The sequence below is a fragment of the Aythya ferina genome, assembly GCF_964211825.1.
Source record: "Aythya ferina genome assembly, chromosome: 6".
Taxonomy (NCBI): Eukaryota; Metazoa; Chordata; class Aves; order Anseriformes; family Anatidae; genus Aythya; species Aythya ferina.
The window spans coordinates 9,154,197-9,174,522 of NC_140303.1; the positions used below are offsets into that span (position 1 = coordinate 9,154,197).

General features: G+C 41.2%; 1 protein-coding gene across 6 annotated transcripts in view; it reads right to left on the bottom strand.

Annotated features, from left to right (window-relative positions):
- Positions 1-20,326, bottom strand: part of KANSL1L (KAT8 regulatory NSL complex subunit 1 like) — a 62,729-nt gene that overhangs the window by 28,208 nt on the left and 14,195 nt on the right. For 4 of the 6 annotated variants that reach the window (XM_084524748.1, XM_084524751.1, XM_084524747.1 and 1 more), the window contains 4 exons: positions 14,410-14,551; positions 10,524-10,721; positions 7,282-7,403; positions 2,466-2,667 (listed from right to left, as the gene is read on the bottom strand). In XM_084524748.1, the coding sequence (XP_084380874.1) occupies positions 2,466-2,667; positions 7,282-7,403; positions 10,524-10,721; positions 14,410-14,551 (664 nt within the window). The remainder of the gene's footprint in view (positions 1-2,465; positions 2,668-7,281; positions 7,404-10,523; positions 10,722-14,409; positions 14,552-20,326) is intronic. The other 2 variants (XM_084524750.1, XM_084524752.1) reach the window with 2 other exon arrangements.

The following is a 20,326-nucleotide window of genomic DNA, read 5'->3' on the forward strand; positions in this document are numbered from 1 at the left end:
TGCCACCACCTCTTACTTTCTCCAGGAACATGAGCAGAATCCCTCTGTAGCACATAACACAGCTTTCCACGAAGCCCCTTGGTTAACTCCCCAGGTAGAAAGCACAGCATAACCACAGATTTCTGTGCTGAGAGCTGAGATAAGCATTAACTCGTCATCACAAATCATACAGTCACCCATCACAAGCTGGCTAAGGCTAGCAATGATTTTCCAAACCCTTCCAAGCAAGCACCTGATTGTAAAGTAGAAGATACATTTGCCCTGCAGTCTTGGTGCACACATTTCCAGTAGCTATCGATGGCATCCAAGTTATGTGGCCTTCAACCACCCTGAAGATGCTGGGAGTCAGAGTCAATAAAGAGATGCAAATGAACAGATCTCTCCCCTTCTCCCATGAGGTCCATTACAGAAACTCAACAACGGTAAGACTGCGTTTTAGATATTTGGAAAGCAGCCTAGAGATTCCAAACCAATGTGATTTGGGATCACATCACTGCAGAAGGAATATAAAAACACTGTGTATGCCTTAAAATTGCAGGAATTCATACGGGAATTCCTTTAACATGGAGGACATTTTTGCTTCCATTTCACTAATGCTAAAGGCTCCTCTGCGGGAAGAATGGGAATGCTTTTTTTTTAAAGGGAGAGTGGGAGTGGTCATTTTTAAATGGCAAGCAGCAAGAGGTTATGTTCATCAAGCTCTAGGAGGCTCCTCTGACACAGCATTCCCTGCACAGGTCTTTACCACACCATCTTTGGCCAACTCTGTGCTTTCGGTACAGAGACACAAGGTGGCTTAGTCCACAGAAACCCAGCACTAGAAATGTGAAGAGCATGGAGCAGACACACAGTTAGCTAGCTCCAATGTTTGAAGCCTTAACTGATAACATAAAACACACTTGCTGATTGTGGTCTAGGTAAACTACTGAGCACCCAAAGCAGCTTGGCTCTCCTGCTGGTTGAAGACGAAGACGTAAACTCCGCTTTGTGCTGGTCTGCAGAAATGAAGTTTCTATTCACAAGCTTCTACTGCTATTTTCTGGACTGTAGTTGCTCTAGACCAGCTTTTAAAAGACAGACGCATAAGGGGCAATTGTAGAAACTTGTGCCTGCATGCATAGGTATGTATTTGAGATTTTTGAACCTGCAAGATGCAGGCTTCCAAAAGAGCTTGCTATTTAGAAGCTGCATCTGGAACAGAAACCCAGCATGTTTAAGGAGAAGGGAAGGTCCTGGAGTCTCTTGCTAAGGATCAACAAGAAGCACTGGTCAGGCCTCAGCTTGGGATCAAGGCCTGTCAGCTCTCTATCAGGACGTGGACTGAACTGAATGGGAAACAAGCCCAGGTCAGCAGTCTCCTTGGCTAATGCAAGAGGAGATGCCTAAGTGACTAGGAGCTACAGCTCCCAAACTGTAACCCCCACCATCAACCCTCCAGGCAGATTGCCAAGTCTTTATGCCCCGCGGCCAGGAAGCTGGGAAGTCAAGCTAATAAGAAACCAGACAGCTTTTCAACAAAATTCTTGCTTTCTGCTCGTCTTTAGCTAAAACTAGGACACTTACTGCAATTTCGCAGAGCGTGCTGAATCAGCACACTCACACAGAACATCCTTGCGGGGAAATTTCTCCCCCCAGACCATTGGTACACTTTGTATTTTCTAGATAGTTAACAGGAGACATGGAGACTTCTGTCACTGTAATGCTGTTTCTAAAAGGCAAAGTAATCGAGAAATTAAAATCACTTGGGACTAACACTGCTCTAAAGAATGAGTTCACACTGTCTCTGCTCCCAAATTAGCTACTGTTGCTTTAAGTGCCACAGCTAAATTCATTATACATTCCTACCAGCAATATGCTATTAATATCAGCTGTGAACAGATATGCCTTGTCTTGCTCTACATTTTTTTTTCCCATTTTGAAGTATTAATTTTTTTGTAACGAAAAAAGAAAATCCTAGGAGTTTTAAAGCACTCATAAAAAGTCATGAAAGAGGCAACATAGCTAATCAAGAACAGCAAAAACGGAAACGAGATTAAGATACTGCTATTTAATTTCCTAGAAAATAATGTGCCACCAGCTGTGTAAACTTTCTTGTAGTTAAAACAAATACTCTGAAAACAAGCAGGCAGCTGATTTACACCATAGTATGCTTCCTCAGCAGTCAAGCCTCCCAAGGAAGCTCTTGAGCTGTCCTTAGACTGTACAAAAACTTTACAGATAGCCATGCAACAAATTGGTTTGAAAAGCAGGATTCTGCGAGATCTTTAATTTTTATGTTTGACTCATTAACTCTGAGCTCCTGCTGACACAGCCAGTACTCCCAGCACACACTCTATATGCTCCCTGAACGTAACAAATAACCAACACAGCATGCACTGTGCTTATGACATACCAGACAGACACACACTGACTCTAGCAGCCAGATTCTTTGGTTTTGTCTCCTGGAGAGAGAGGCAAGGGCCTACCTGCTGATTCCAGTAACAGGCACCGTGCATTCTGTAGAGTTTTCTCTTCTGGAAACTATGTAGTGGCCTCGTTCGGGCAGATGTGCTGACATTGGTCACAGAGAGAGATCTTAGTCTTGTCCTGTCTCTTCTTCTTTTCTTGATGTGCTGATGATCAAGCAACCAGCTGCTCGAAGAAGATACTTCTCTGTTGTCTGAAGCTCTGCAATTTCATAATTAATAAGGGAGGAAAACCATAAAGTTAAATACACTCCATGTACACAGGCCAAGATTTCAAGCTCTGATTAGCATTAGCCATCTAATTTTAAGACATCCTGAAGTATTTTCGTTTACTGTTTCAGGAAACCATGTACGTACTTTGTTTGCTCTTCGACTAATTCTGTGTTACAAAAGGAAGTTTATCATTCTTGCTCACTTTTCTGGTCACAGAAGCCAACGTTGAAATAAAGTTAAGATTTTGAGCGTGTAACAGTTCTTGGGTTTTCCAAATCAAGAACTCTCTCTGACACTTCTAATACCTATGAACATTAAATTACAATTAATAATTCCCTACAAACTTACATTCTGCTCAAAGCAACAGTCGTGCTAACATAAAGAAGACCTAGAGTGCTGCCAAAAGACCTTCAGACTGTGTAGTTTTGCTCAAGGACTGAAGCTTTACTAATATCTTACAATAGGGGCTGCAACTCACTGTGAAACTTTTGTATCAGAATCAGGAATTCTGCATGTTTAGTTTGTCCAACACAAAGCCATTAAACCTCACCTTCAGGGAAATGATGGGAACTGTCTTGCTTGGGAAAGGTATTTGACACTTCCTTCATCAATTATTACAGTGAAGCCACCAAGAACAATCGAATTGCGTTAGCCTGTTTATCTATTCACTCATTATCATCAAACAGTATCTACCTCATACATAAGCTCAAAGAGAGAAATGACAGCAGCAAATCTGGCTGGGGAAAAGAGTAAGAACTGCTGGAGTGGCGTGCGGGACTGAGCGAGGGCTACTGCAACCATATGGTATTGTTTTATTTTTACTTTTATTATATAGAGAATGTATATAGTAACATTTATTATATAGAACGCGAGCAAAAAAGCCATGTGCCAGCGCAGGGCCAAGAAGAGCAACAACTGCCTTCGTTTAACATGCCTGGATCCCTCGCTCTCACCTAACTGCAGCCTGCCTGCTCATCCAAACAAGGTAGGCTACGAGGTGAGAATTCAAAACGCCCTCCATTTGGGTAGGAATGATTCAGTGGGAAGAACACTCTTCGCTTTTATATGTGTCCCAATTTTGTTTTGTTTCTGTAGCAACACCTGCTTGCAAAGAAAACAGCTTACTGCAAAAAACACTCAAGCATGCGTTTATTTTTTATGATACTGAAGACCTGGACTGCAACTCTGAACTTCCCGAGAAGTGCAAGTACATGGGGTATTGCAGCCTTGGCTCCTAACAGGTCATCTATCTGCACCAAGCATTACTTTCTCTGAAGCAGTGATTATTTTCTCTCAGGAACTTCATCTGGCAAGGTATATATCCCTTAAAAAACTTGTGACAGACAATACAATTTGAAAATGAATTTATTATGAGGCCATTTGTCAATCTTTTTTGACAAGTAACTATCTGCTAACTGAACATTTTATTAAACAGAAGCACTTGCTATGAAAGCGTGATTAAACACTGTCCCATGTTGTGCTGGTGTGGTAATAATGCTTGATTGGCTTGAATTTGAACCAGCCTTTTAACGTATCAAAACCATCCCAAGAAGCAACACACACTCAATAAAAAAATGTGCTAATTAAAAGAAGAAGGGTATAATTTATTTAGAGGGACATGTTAAGTAAGTGCCAAGAAACAGCCCAAAATACTGAAGCATGACATTCTCAATGCTAATGCTGAACTTTTAAAACTTGAGAAAGAAATTAAATATTTAAAGTCCATGCAAAAGTTTCCTTAAAATACTTTCTCTGAATTCTCAAAACCCCATTTCTCTCTCATTATCTCCCTTCACGTCAGACAGTGTCAAGACCAATTTCTGGACTTCCACTACCTCCCTGTTACGTACAAGACAATTTGGACAAGAATATTAGCACAAAAAGCTCCTCAGTCTGGCTCCTCAATTTCTGCAATCCCTGCCTTTGTTCTGGTGGTCTGCCTAGGCCTTTGATAATCTCTCTGCAGTCTTTTCCAGCTGTTCGATTTACCCTCCTGTGCCTTTCAGGAACGTTCAGCTCCATTTTCAGAGGGAGCAGAATTGTCAGTTCTATGGCTTGCAGCTCCAATACACAGCAGGATGGTTTTCCTGCCCCTTCTGCAAATAGGCTTGCCAGTCAAGGCTGAAGTTATCTGTTTATTTAGATCTTAATTGAGGGTGCTTTTCAAAACGAGATTCTACAGAAGAACAGAGGTGAACTATCCCCAGATGTAAAATTCACAAATTTGCTGAAGTACTCCTTTCAAACTTGCAGGTTGGCCTTTCTGGCACGGTAGCCTAGGTGAAGAGCAAGACCTTACAGACACTCCTACACACCAGAAGCCACAGGACAGACTATCTGTTCTCAGTGAAAGAATTTTTTCCCTCCTCTCTCCTGCTAAGAAAGTGGTTTTCACTAGCTTAAGGAACTGCTACTACAAACATTTAACTTCATACAATGCTCCTGGCTGATACTGGGATCCAGATTCAACCAGCCAAAGAAAAGCTACATGGAAAAAGGAAGCCACTAATGGAATTAGACCTTAACAAATGGCAGTTCAAGGTTACCCGCATTTAATCAACCAGAAGGTGCATGCATGCTCCACCTATTCCAGTGGGAACAGCCCAAGTAACCAACCATCCTGCAAACCAATGATTATCAACCTCGAAGCACCTCACATGCAGACCCACATTAAACATGGCCTATCATATCTTTCAAATCAGGAGCCTACAACTAATTTCAACAATTTACCTAAGTAAAAATAGCTGTCATCCCTTCTATTTTGTCTTCCAAATCACCCTACTTTTCAGTTGGCTTTGATTTGTACTTCTCAAGTACATAACTCAGTCACAATGCTCTGGGAAGAGTGAGGGGAGAAGAAGGAAACTCCAGTAGGTAACTCCCTGAATTAACTGCACACTAAACAACAACAGCAAAATACAATGAAAACCTGAAACATACTCAAAACCACAAGTAGGAGTCAGTGAAATTTCCCTGCAGGATTCTTATTGTAACCACTACCCTGTGCTTAATTACCATGTTTAATGAACCGCTTTTTTTTTTTTTTTTTTTTTTTAACAGATTTCAAAACACTTCAGAAGAAGTGAAAAATTAAACTAATTTAACTGATTTTCCAAGATGATAAATAGAAAGGTCACACGCCTCTCAGTTCTGAGCTACAGCACTGAGAAAATCTTCCAAGTCTTCCCATTCTTCTTTGGACTGTTAGAGATCATCAGTAAAACAAAAAAAAAATATAGCCTTAGAGTGAGCACTCCCTGAGCTGCTCAAACCAGCGTGCTGCTCATAAAGCCAAAAGAGGACTGATTTTGGAGACAACTAAAAACACTTTTAAAAGCAGGAACCCTTCCTCATCTGTTCCATGAGGAAGTCACTGATTCAAGGCATGGGTCTCCAAGAGCATAAATTCCTCTCTTCTTCCATATCCCCAACTCTAATAGCAACTCTGTTTTAGGGCTACTTCTACTCCAAAGCTCAGCAGAACCTTCTGATTTTTCCCTGTGTTATTTGTAAACAACTGACACATCAGGAAAACGAATGCTCCGTGACGGGACCCCTTCATCCTTAAATTTAGGGCACAGTCACACAATCGCTTTGGCAACAGACGGTGGCTAAAGAAGCTGCCCATCCAAGCTGCTCATTATAATCTCCTCGGGGGAAGCTCCAGCTTCTGCAGCAAAGCTGCAGAAACAGACGGTGTGGCCAGCCCCACGCAGAGCCGGGAGCCAGGGAATTAGGTTCTGCTGCAGACACTGCCAAGAAGACCCCAGCTCTGATAGGGAACACCTTCTTCACCCACTTCATTTTAATCAAGACCTGTGAATAACTCAGCAACTCCTTCATCCCCCCAAATCACATCACCAATATCTCAAGAGAAATACCCTGCATATCTAGGTCTTTTGTAAGACAGGACTGTAGATAATTATCTTAGTATTGTTTTGAGAATAATACTGATTAGTACCTCCAGCTTCTTGGAAAATTCATGAATAATGGATGGTATTATTACAACGTATGGATAGTACTGAGAAACATTTGTCTACAGTATTAATTTCAAGCTGCTATGTACATGGAAAGTAAATCTATCCAGAACAAAAGACCACAAACTAAAAAAATATTCTCTCAAATTCCTGAAAAAGCAGCTGGCAAAGATAAATTTGGCCTCAAAATGAAGAGCAAACTAATGAAACAAATAAACAGACCCTGACCCACAGTGCCACAGCTGGCATTGCTTGTGATTTCTACTAACCTAGCAAAGTCTAGTTTTTCAGTTTTCAAGTAATTCAAGTTGAATTCATGCCGACTGAATACATTAAGACTAAAATAATCAAAAGTAGCATGATATTAATGTATTCTTTCATTACTATACAGACACATTCTCCATCCTAGTACGTAAGTGCAATTACAGTGAGGGCATTATTTTATGATGCCTTTAAGAACCAAACAGAAACTTACTACACTCAACTTTAAAAGCAAGACTTTGTCTCTCTGGAAATTTACAGAAAGCAGTTCTCTTTTCCTAATTTGTTACCATAAGGATAATCTGTTCCATTTACCTCACTTTACCAGTTGGTCTCAACCAAAACAGTACCACGCTGTCACCTACCTGAAGGAGATGCCGTTGACCAGCTGCCTGTGCCTACAAGCTTTGGATGAGAGAGAAGAAGAGGCTGGAGACAGGTTGAGTGGAGCAATTAGGCTACTGATGATTTCACTCAGTTGTGCGCTCTGGAAAATAAAAAATGGAAGGTAGTCAGACCCTTATCCATACTCAACAGCACAAAGGTCCTGGGCTTTTGTTGTTTTCCTACTTAGGGTTCCAGTCTCATCCATCATGGAACAAACATATTTAGTTTCTTGTTGAATAATCAGAGGTCATTTTTCCTTCTTTCACAATTATCATATTCAGCTATACAAAACAGAACAAAAACAAACAAACAAGAAAACCAACTCTGAACTCCCAGCCACAGACATTGAATAAATAACATACAAAATACATCAGTGATTTCAGTATTTTAGCGCAACATTTTTTGAAAGGTAGAAGAAACCAGGACACTTTACAGCTGACATTACAACAGCTGCAGCTCAGAGCTAACTGGCTGTCCAGAAAGCATTTCAACAGGAAAGGAAAAAAAAAAAAAAAAAAAAAAAAAAAAAAAAAAAAAAAGTCTGCTATTCATTGTACATTTTGTTCACCCAGAGTATTTTTTTTTTTGTTAAAAGAATACTCCTCATTGCTCGCTGTAGTTAAAAAGAAATCTACAAGAGTAACTACAGACAGATTGGCTAAAATCTTCTGATGTCCTTAAAACTAGCAGTAAGTGCCCACCCCCCAGAATGCCAGATTTTTAAGGCTGTCCCAAAACAAATGCAGGTTGTCTGTTAAAACTAAGAATTACTCCCTGTAAAGCAACGCAGCTGTGGACTGACTCCAGATAACATTTCACAATGTTTTTGTTTTAAATGTCAAACCTTAATGGTTATTCCAACAGCAAACGTAGCCACAAGTTTACTTAGAGGAAACTGTCTGCTGCATACTAAACATAAGTGAAATGTATCTGAAATGGAGTACGTTTTCTTAAACTTCTAAAATTTTTGTGGGTTTATCATTCAGGACTATGATTGCTTAAAACAAGAATTACTAAAGGTTACTCCATCGTTGAGGGATTTTTGAAACAGCAAAGATCCCATGGCTTGCTGCAGCTGAGCAAACCAACCTACCAGGACGACTATGAGAAGATCCCATGACAGTGTTCCCACATCGCCCAACTGAGGAATTTAGAAAAATATTGTTGCCAGCAGCTGGCTTCAAGGACGGGATCTACATGACTGCTAATCACAAGGGGGTTGTTTTCTTGCAGGTGGGGTTGTTTTCGTGCAGTTGTTTGTCTGAGTGCTTTTGACCAATAATCTTGTGTGAGACACTATCCGTCCCTGTTAAGTTTGCTATAAAAGTTAGGCTATTCGGGTAATAAAGGACAGCATGATCTGACCATACTAGTGTCTGCTGTGTTTTCGGCCGTTCTTCCTGCAACACTCCATACGTTTGGCTTATGTTTTCAGGCACTACCATTTATGTAGAAAGAGGCTGAAAAAATTATTTTCCATTTTATTACAAGTCACGTCTTTTCTGTTAATGTTTAAGTGATGCTGTTGGCTAATCAGGTAGAAATTTCACGTCAGAATAAAATATTCAGGGATGGATATTAAAGCACAGAAATAGCAAGTCAATTATAAAGGGTCTGGACAAAGCAAACACGCTGTCAGTAAAATATTTAGCAGATTGATTTCAAAATCTCAGCGGCATTCAATCCGTAAAAGGAGCAAAGACTCCACTGAATGTCAAAGCACCACAACAATGGCAGACATCCAAACTGCAAGGAAAAAATTACATGTTTTTAAGACGTTGCATAGCTTTGAAAAGAACTTGAAAACAGTTTTAAAAAAGAGAGGCTGAGTCATTTTGTATTTTGTTTCATTTTTTTCGCACACACGTAAAATTACTTATTTCTAACAAAGCAATGCTCTAACATAGGACTGAAGAATTATGTGGGAATGTGTGCGAATATACTTCAGCCTACCGCATCGCTGTTCTTGACAGTGAACAAGAAGAAACCCAGGGTCCAGGTTGATTTATAGAACCAATAGTCAAAAAAATAAAACAATAAAACCAAAATCAAGCCCCAAATCTTTGTGTGGTCAAAAAGGAAGAAATCTGGTGTAATCTGAGAGATGCACTGAAAGAGCACTTCTACTTCCAAGTCATCGCAGTTCTTGGACCTCTCTTTGTAGATGCTTTGGTACCAGCAAACACAGTCCTAGCACCTCATTTGTTAAGTGTCTAACTAAAAGAAAATTGTGTTTAATTCTCCAAATAATCACTTAAGAGGGGACGTTCACCACATTCTAAAAATGCTCTTTGGTTTACCTTGTGCAATTGCCAGCACTGTGCATATCAATTTCCTGTTTCATCACTTCCACGCTCCTGTCTGTTGTGGTTAAGATCCATCAAACAGGGGAAGCATTTTAAGAACAGGAAAGTATGACTATCAAATAAGAAAAATTGGCACAGAGATTCAGGAACAGACATTGTATCTAAAGCTGCTTTTACCCCACTTGAACAAAGTGCATATGACCAAGAATTTAGGGACAGCAGCAAGGTAATTAATGCACCATACTGCTTTTGTTAGGTTTGCTTGACGCTAACCCCATAAACTCATTCAGAAAACAAATTTCCTGTATCTCCTCCAGCAATGTGATCCTACCATATTCCTTATGTACTTTCTAGCAAAAGAAAACCCTGCTGGAGTCTCTATTGTTATTTCCTGGAATTAATCTTGGAAATGCCTGTTTTGAACACCATGAACCAAAACTCTGCTCATGGCTCTGCCTCGGAAGTACCTGGAATTCCTCAGCTCCTAGCCGGATTGCTCCTGCAACACTTGAAAAGCCAACCCAACAATTATATCCAGCTGGGGCTTTCGTAAAATGCAGCATACCTCCATCCTCAGCTGCACTCCTTCATCTCACACAAGTATTTCCTGAAATAACCTGTGGCAACTCTACACGAAACCTAACTACAGGGGAGAGGCAGGTTTGGGGATAGCTTTTAGAAGCGGTTATGTGGCCGCTTTGATGGAGACAACGCGGTAACACAGACACGTCAGAAATAAAAGGTTAATTTGTAAACCTGTGTACAATGTATTATTTAAGCCCTTGAATCCAACAGCACCCACTCTCAGGAGTGCAAAATACCTTCCTTTTTGGGTGGCATCACCATGGAACCTGCCCTGCTTCTGAAGTAAATCATTTGGCTCCATCGACCATTCAGTTCTTATTTTACTTTACCTGTTTTTCTATGTTTCGTAAAAGCAGGGTAGGACTGCTGGGTGACATTTCAAAGTCATGCTCCGGCAAAGAATCCTGTCTCTCAATGGCAGCTTGCGAATTCCCTGTGGCGTTTAATAAAGCTTCTTGGTCTGTCAATTGTATTTGCTTCTTCAAAATGTCTTTTGGAAATGGGAATTCTTCTAAGATCACCATCCCCTAGACAACAGCAATTGAACACAGTTGGTTGACAATGAATTAACCCTCCTAAATCATGCTTAAGGGGCGGCTGAACCTGGCACATCCCCCTTAAATCCTCCCAGCGACTCTCTGGAGCACTTAGCCCAGATTTTAAATACACAAAAATAAAAATAGCAGGTATTTTTATTAATGAAAAGCTGCATTGCTCGTGCTACTCCCTATAACAGCAATCGCTCTACAGTGTTAAACCACTGCTTAAACATCTGTGCCAAAATTCAAATCAGAAATTCATACTTATTAGAGCAACTACACGATCATTTGCCTGCTGGTTTAAGAAGAGTTTTTTCTGCAAGAAACAACCACCTTTGATTTGAAGTTGGTTACATTCTGCAGCCAATGGATTTCTCTGAGGCATTTTAAAGCACTCTATTTTTCTTATTCTTATCCATGTTCTAAACGAAACGCATTAAGGTTGTCGTTTTATGTAGTACAGACTGCTACAAATCAAAACAAAAACCTTTTACAATTTAATAATTGATTTTTAAGGCGAGCATTTTTAGAGTTTCATAATTACAGAGGCAACTACCCTACATATTCTAGCAATCTCAATCCTTTCCAAGGCATTCTGCACAAACACGGTACGAGATATGATCTACCATCTAAAGTACATCACCTAATCAGATAAATACAGATTTACATGGTAGGGAAGTAACAGTTTAAGAAATGAAAGTAGGAAAAAGAACACCCCACTGTGCTTTCCACTTCACAGATAAGAAAAACGGAAGTGTAAAATATATTCCCAGGTAACATCTCAGTTGGTTTAACAAACTTAAAGCATTCAACAAAATAAACAAAAAGAACTTGCAAACAGTTCCTCAAATGTCCTCTTAATTTGTCATTATCTTAAGCAAATACAGGGAATACTCAGAAAAGGCCACCAAGCCTCTACAGATATACTCCAAAGAGAAAGGGCTTACTGATTGTTACTCAGATTTCAACCACATATGGAAAGAATGGGATCATTCAGTTGCTCTGCCTCAAATTTTTCTTTCTAGTGGGAATATTCCACTAAAAGCAAGGGAAAACTGTCACTGAACACAAGGAACCCCTGTAAGATGGTGGGACAGACTTCCCCTAGGTTGTAGAAAATCAAGGGTCCTATAGGTTTACTTGTGCCTTGCCTCCTGCCTCAGCAGCAGCTTGTCCTAAAACAGGAAAGCAATTCTCAAAGAGGCTTCAAAGACAAGACCAGGAAAAAACATTAAATTGTCCAGTCCTCTTCGTGCCTCTAACTTATTCCTCTGTTTAAGCTATAACTTCAAGCCTGACAACAAAAAACTTTAAAAATAAACTCAGGTGCTTAAAAACTTGCTTCCGTGTCCAAAAGGCGCACAGAGATTCTGGATATCCACCAGGTCAACACAAGATTTTCCACATTTGCTATTAGGTAGTAGTTCACCATCTGTGCTTTTCAAGTTCTGGCAGATGGAAATGAAGCCAGACAGTATCATACTCTAATCTGCAGGCCACAGCAGATACAAAGTGGGCAGTACGTTCAAGGAAGTTCAAGTACAGTTCTAATTTTTATGTGCCACAACAGGAGGACAAGCCAGCTCAACAGCTTTAGAAAGTAAGGCAGCAAAAATATCCCAGGTCTTGATCATGGGAAGAGGCTAAAAACAATCTATAAATGTCTAAAACAAATTCTGAAATCAGAAGCTCACGGGAAAAGCACTCACAAGAGGGAACCCCCCACACCCACCTCTTTCCATTGAAATTTTATTTTTTGAAGTTGTGGAATCCTGCTGACAAGCACGGACAGAGGGAAGTGGAAGAGGAAAGAAGAGTAAATTGAAAAATATGAAAAGGAAGACAGAATAGTCATAAAAGAGGAAGACAAAAGGATTAGAAGACTAACCTTGATTATATAGGAATCACAAGTCAAACTGGTTACAACCAGTAGGTTTTGGCAACGAAATTCCCCTGCCTGCTTCCCCCCAAATTAAATCAAATTCTTTTGTTAGGCAGATAAGCAGATTTTAAATGGACCGATTCTCAAAGATACAAAGCTTCTACTTCTGCGTGCACGGGGATGCAGAAGACACAATGCACCAGGCCAAAAAACTGCCCGCAAGTTAACCATCTCCCTTCCTGTTGTGCCTGAAGTCATTGTTCACTGGCTATGAATCACATTTTTTTCCACTCAAAACATACAGAAAGCACTTTGAAACCATTAAAGAGCATCCAAACTTGACCAATATTGTGTAACTACTCTGCAGCCACTAAGTGAAAACAAAGAGCTCTTCTATCAGCCTGCATGTCCTTCCATAGCTGCTGCACTGGCATGCTACAAACACGCATACAGAATGGCCAGAGCCAAAGAAAACACACATCCACCTTCACCGTGGGACACAAAGCCAAACGCTGAACACCACAGCTGGTGAAAGGGGCATGAAGTTTGCAAAAAGGAATGTCACTAAAGATCTCCAGCAGGAAGATGACTAGGCTCCGAGCCAACCCGCCACCTAATGCGAAGAAAATGCATGACTAAAAGAACGCTCTTTCTCTCATTTCTCTGCTATTTCTTTCTCCTTGTTCTGCAGCTCATGAGATCTATGCCACCTTCAAGTGTGATAGGTTTGGGGCATAACAGGCTGCATGTATCTGTAACGTATCTGGTATTTAGCGTATCTAGCAGGTATCTGGTATTTAGAACAACACTAAAATAGGGACACTCAGCATTCAGCAAAATACAAAATCTCCTTTCACTTCTATTTTAAAGAAAAACCTAACTGGGGAAAAGTTGTGACCAGGAGAGACAAAGCTGCACATAACAAGAAAGCTTCTTACGTGATCAGAAGGAAACAGTCTCTAGCACGATTTCCCTCTCCTTTTTCCTCCCTCCAAGTCTCATGTTCAGCCACGTAAAACGTAAAGCATCTCCTGGCTCCTCTCCACCTGCGCTTATCTGACCCCAGCACACATCACACAACTTACATGAGGCTCGTCAATGAGCCCTTCTCCAAAACCTGCTACTATCACACCAACAGAGTGATCACAGGTTTAGGCTTCTTGCTCAGGAGACTGACCTGGACAAGCCGTTAAATTGATAGATATATTATTAATGTCTCAGGAATGTGACTTTACCACTGTCTAGCCAGTTCGATTTACAAAGGCCAGTACATGAGTTATACGCTTTGGAATTTTAGTAATAATTAATCCTTGACCTGTTCAAAGTGCTGTACAAACATTAACTAACTACTCCTCAGAATAAACATGCACAGTAAATAACAAAAAAGCCCCCCAAACCTCTCAACATGAAAACGAATAGCCAACCACCCCTCCTAAAAGCTACATCTTGCCTCTCCACAGAGGGGGAAATAGCGTGACAAATGAAGTATCTTGTGCCAGGACCCTCACAGTCACTAACAAAGTCTCTAACTATCACAGATAGAAAGGTTCCTGACTCCCAGACCTGTACTGATGCCTCTAGGGTACAATACTTTGCAGCTCCTGATGTCTTTGTCATTAACCTTTGTGTGCAACAGTCCACTCAGATACAAGAACTCCAGGGCAAAACAAACAACAACAACAACGAGGAACCACAGAAATAAATATTACAAGAAACACTGTCAAAAAATAAAAAATAAAAAATAAAAAATAAAAAATGATTGGAAAAGCCCAGTTATGAGCTTACAGACAATACCTTGGTGGCACGTATCTGCCTGTGAAGGTCAGTTAGTTGTTGGATTTTGTATTCTAGTTCTGAAATCTGGGCTTGTAGCCATGTCCAACGGCTGCCAATTCTAGCTCTGTCTGCAAGCCACTTCCATTCAGAAGTATAGCTGCTGTGAAGACAAAATGCTGGTTAGTCCAAAAATAAAGATAACCACATTTGCACAAGAACATTTTTGACAGCTGCTCTGCCTCATGTTGCAAGCATCTCAGTTGCTTTCAGAAAATATCTGATTATACCCATCCAGTTTCACATCAGCTTATTTCTGTAACTACAGAACTTGCCCAAACCATTACGATCAACGTTCCTAACTATTCCCAGGCTAGGCTACTTCTCTGTTAGGTATTGCAAACCCAGAGCTGGAGAAACTACCAAACTATATTAGTTAATGCAGATCACAGATTTGTGAAGAATTCCAGCCACTCCACCAGCCAGCATCCAAATTCTTGCAGCACACTTCCTCCCACAAGCTTCCATGAATATCAGTTGCTAACAACTGTGATCTACTAAGACATCATCCAGCAATGGCCAGCGAGCTATCAAGTCACTGGCCAAGAATGCTACCACGTAGTTTAGCTTTCTTTTATTCACGTTGTTTTATAAACATAGCTGGGTAAGTATAGTATAGGTAGGTCAAAATAACGGCTCTTGCTGCAGTTTACAAATAGGTGTATTTTTAACAAAGGATATGCCTCCAGGTACTTGACATTATGACTAGCTTAACTTCATTATGCTGAATTTGTTACTGCTATCAGCAAACTTTACTCAACCCACATATTAAACAAATGAATGGCATATGGTACCACTCAGCAAATCATTTTAACGGTCGGATAAATTTAAGGAACAGAGATAATACAAGAGTAACTTTAAATTAAAGTAAATTTAAAATAATAGTAAAATAAAAATAAATAAATAAAATCAAACTTCTGGAAGGGAAGTGCTTTTGTTCCAACAAGTTACTGGGAGAAACTACTGGATTGGAACAACCCTGGATAACACTGCACGGTCAGTTTTACACAGGCAGAATTTGTGATCCCTCATTCCCCTGGCAATGAAGAACATCAAAGTATCACAAGAGAAGAAAGAAAAGCCACCAGCACTTGGAAGCAAACTGGCACAGGAACACTGCACACAAACTGAGGTTGGCATACAGTTCTGCATGAAACAGCAACAATCTCAACAAGGAAAGAAAAGGTAACACAGCACTCTGTAGAAGACACTAGACCTTTTCTGGCATGAACAATCACCAATTTGAGAATCCTGGTATTTTTTAAGGCAAAGATTATAAAACATAACTCAAAATCTCAGAACATTGTCTACTTTATCATAAAAGGAAAACTAGACACAGTCTCTGGGAAGTTACCTCTAAAATACACCATCTCCCATTTTTACCAGGAATTACCTCCCTGTTTCTGCCCACATATTTTACAACCAACTTGAACTCTCTGCTGCACAGACAAAACAGACATGGGAAATTAGACAGGAGATGGACACGTCCCGTTGAAGCCCAGATTGTGAGTGCAACCAAATAAAATTACCATCAAACAGAGAATTCAAAAATTCTACAAATATGTATTGTAAAAAATGTAAATGTTAGTGATTTTGTCCTAGGAAAAAAGGAGAAAGTAGGGAAGAAGGAAGCCATCTCGTAAATACCCCTTTTTCTGATGATCTCTTCTTTCTCTTTGCTTTCCCATTACCGCTAGCCCTCAGTAAGTAACCGTGGTGACTTCTGCTTTAGCCAGGGAGAACTCTTCTCTGGGACTGATGGATTTTGCATGTTTGTGCTTCTGGAAAGCACAAAATAATCTGAGGGGAAGGATCTGAATTCCCAGATGGCCCAAGGTGGAGTTCAGTGAAGTCGGCTGTTCAAGCAAGCGTGGTGGCTGGAAGAGGATTTGTCTTGGGACCTGAGGATGGCAAAATGCTAGCTCTAAGGAAAAAGCTGCCTACCGAGGCTGTAACATTTCCCTTAGTTAAGTTTAACACAGGAAGTTAAACAGGAATAAAGATGATAGTTGCAAAAAAAAACTCCACAGAAGCTGGACAATACCCCAAGAGGGCCAGGTGAAAGAAGGTGGAGCACGCTGCCAGAAATACAGCCCAAGCCAGATACTGCAGTGCTGGGAGAACACTGCTGCTTTAAAGCAGATCATGGAGGGGGGAGCAGAGCAGAAGAGGAAATAAATAAATAAATAAATAAAAATAAAAAGCCTGTCCACACAGCTGGGAAACAAAAAGAGGAATGGCAAGGGCTGCAGCTGGTCTTATATATGAAACCAGCGTGCCAGTAAGGGAATCCATGCTCACATAGCTAACCACAACAGATAATAGAAGAGCAATTAAATTTTGTAACCTTAAGATAAACAAATCCTATCTGTATATTACTGCCTTTCATCTCAAACAAATACGCTCCACAGTTGCATCACAAGTTATTTTTCAAAAACGTGTTTGCACAGCTTTTTTTTTCCTTTAACACAAAACTCAGTCTCAAATTCACGCATCTGGTGTTAAATCTGTTATGTAGATATTCCCTTCTAAATTCTACGTAGGTATTTCTTAAAGCCATAAAGTAAGAGTGGTATGCAATTAAATCCTGTTAGTTTAATTACACTGTAATAACGATGTCCTGAGGCTCCTCTGTGAGGAAGTTTCCACCGGTTCCAAGACCAGGCTCACGCCAAAGGAAGCGACTTCAGCTTCTCATCCCTGCCAGCCCCGGCTGCCCCGTGTTGGTGTCAGTACAAGCAGCTGGGCAGCCACGCAGTGACACGGGTGCAGAATTGCTCGTGGTTAATTTTAACCTCAGGAGGAAGGTGAATGAAGCACGTTAGTTAAAGGCTCGATCCCTTCCCTAGTTCTGATGCCCTGCAGACAGACAGACAGACTGGTGCACAAGGGAAGGGGCTGGAGGTGCAAGGCAAGTGCCAAGATACAAAATTCTGTTCCCATCTCAGTCCCTCGCCCTTTGTTTGAGCTCACGTTATTTATCTACCATCTTTGCCTCCAAATGTGTTTCTCTACAACCTATTTAGTAAATCCTGTAACGCCCCAGCAAATCATAACATCTTTATAAGCTACCTTTATCTTACAGTGAGCTGTATGCAAGCAAATATTACGGCAAGCCAAGCACTGAACAGCAACAAGCCGCTATCCCAATAAAACAATAAGCCATAATTGCTGTGTATCATGTTCCTGGTATGTTGCAGTGTACAGCCTAACATGCACTCAGCAAAGAAATGAGACAACAAGAATTTGCGGGGCAGTTTTTGATGAACAGGAGTAGATGACTGAATACTTTTTAACACTAGGATAATTAGTAACTCCGGTGTCCCTCTTTCTTTCTTTCTTTCTTGGCTTAGGTGGATAAAGAAAGCTGATTCAAGGTGAAACTCGTTACTTCTACAGATCCAGAGAAAGGAAAAAACAAAACAAAACAAAAAAGCACCCACCAAAGTTACAAAAAGAACCAGGACTGAAGGAGGAAGTCAGCTCAGGTGCTACAGCAGAAGCTCCCAGCTCTGGTTCTCTGCTGGGAAGGAGACAAGAAAAGAAGCAGCTGTCTGTCCTGCCTCCTCTGCTCTCCTTTTGCAGAGCTTCTCTACTTAGTTCCTGTGCTTCCCCATCCTACCTCCTCCACAGGAATTTCAAATGCTGCCAGCAAGTCCATACAAATCACGTCGTATTTCCAACAGTTACTAATGGTCAGTGCTATAATACAATGAAACATTTATCAGCAGATAAACTGAGTGCTCTTGAGCTGACTCTCGATCCGCAGGTGATCTTCTGCACTCCTTCAGGGCCAGCAGCATGACAAGAAATGGAGCAATCCTCATTTTGCACAAGTAAACCATTTGAATTTCCCTAGAAAAACATGCTGGAATGGCAGGAGAGGCAAAATCTGTCTTCCAGTGAGATGCTGGCTGGCATTTCTACTGTTCTGGCTGAACTGCAGGAGGTCAGTCCTGTATGGCTTGCAACAGGAAAAAGAAAAAAGAAATGCAAAAGAACAAACAAGCCACAAAGAGCACAGAAGAAAGCTACAGGACTCCAAGAAGTGCCTTCTCCTCCCAGGGCCTCACTGAAGTTGAGGGTGAGATTTATGTTTTCCAATAGCTAAGATCAGCCTGTCCCAAAGAACAACCCCAGGCTACTTAACCAAGTGCAAAGGGGAACTGCTAGCCAAAATAACACTGCTGTGCTAGGCACACACTGCTCTTTGGGTTTTGCACAGGTGCTCTGGAAAGCCGATACTTCAGAGCATACAGCTGAATGCAGAGCAAGGTTCTTCACGCTTATCTCAAGTTGTGAAAATTAAAAGGAAAGCAAAGCCTTCCAGCCTCCTGATTTTGAGAGGGAACACTTAGCATACCCCTACCGTGACATGCCTGCAGGGACAAGGACGCTTCCTACCACACAGGAAAGGAGGATGCTTGCGGCAGACCCACACCAAGACTCCAGAACACAGGTTTGCCAACTCCAAACACAGGCTCCTCCCAAAAGCTTTGTTTCAAAGAACGTCAGAATTGTCAAGTTATGACATTCTTCAACAAGGACAAGCAGGGGAGGAAGGCATTCACGTTGGGTGGATGGGAAAAACTCCAAAATTCCACAGGAAATGTAAGAACAGCAGCTGCTCCTGACATGCTCTCACACTTACATGCCCACCTCGGTTTCCTAACGCTGTGGTTTTTGCTCTCCCTGCCATGCCACATCCCCTCCCATTTAATCCCACGTTGTTGCGGTATCCAGTTTTCAGATGATTTAGTCCCAAAGCGATGCAGTGATCCTGACCACAGCCAGCCCTGATGGTTCATCTCCTCCTCTCGCTGGGATCTCCTGTGCTACCATAGGCCCATTGCCAACCGTGTGACGATGAAATATTTGGGAGCAAGGATCAGCTCAAACTACAGACTAATTACTCTCAGGATTACAAGCTAATCACCTGTCTTGTGGGGAGTCACTGCAAACAACAGCAGAACTTTACTATTCTGATGAAGGACTCGAGTCTGAGAATTGAAAAGTGAACAATCGGAAAACTCTCCCGATCTTTAAATCCTATCCAGACATCGTATGACTCATGCTGAAATTCATGAGACTTAACACACACTGGAAAAAAAAATATCACACATCCCCCGGTTGTCTTGGGAAGCTCACTCAATCGTATGTAAACACCAAAGAGTTCACATCCACCCCGTGGCACTGTCTCACCCCGGCATAACAGCATGCTAGCTGTGTGGGGTCCCACGGGAGCGGAGCCATGAGCCTGTGAACGTCCTCAACTGGCCCTGATTTTACACCAGCACTGCAGGCAGCTTGCCTGGGACTACACGTGGCAATGCTCAGAAAGCAGCTGGCTTGGATACGAGCAGTTTTGCAAGGCATTAAGGTGAGCGCGGGGCTTCTGACAGCACAGCAGTGAAATTCAGCAGGGCTCCTTTTCTCCTCTCTCCACACTGCCAGTCAACAGGAGTTAACATGTGAAAACCAGGAGATGGTATCATATAAAAAAAAGGCTTAAAATAGGTGAATTCAGACATGTCGTGAATGTACTCTAGACAATCTTATCTAGATTTTACTCATGAGATAAAAATGCCCACTCCCACCAAAAACTTCCAATCCTTGTAATGGCTAAACAAACATGTCCAACTCTGAAATGACCCGTAAATGCTTTCTCAAGGACTAATTCTTCCAGCACGCCTACTTAATGTTTGTTTTCAGAATTAACTAACTTCAGTTGCTGTTGAAGTATTAATTCCCCTGGACCAGTTAACTGTTAAATCCATAATAAGGACATGACAGAAAAATCAGAGTGCTGCCTTGTGAACTCAACCTCTTCCATGCATCCCAGAGTGAAAACAAGATGAAAACATACTGCAGCTAGAAC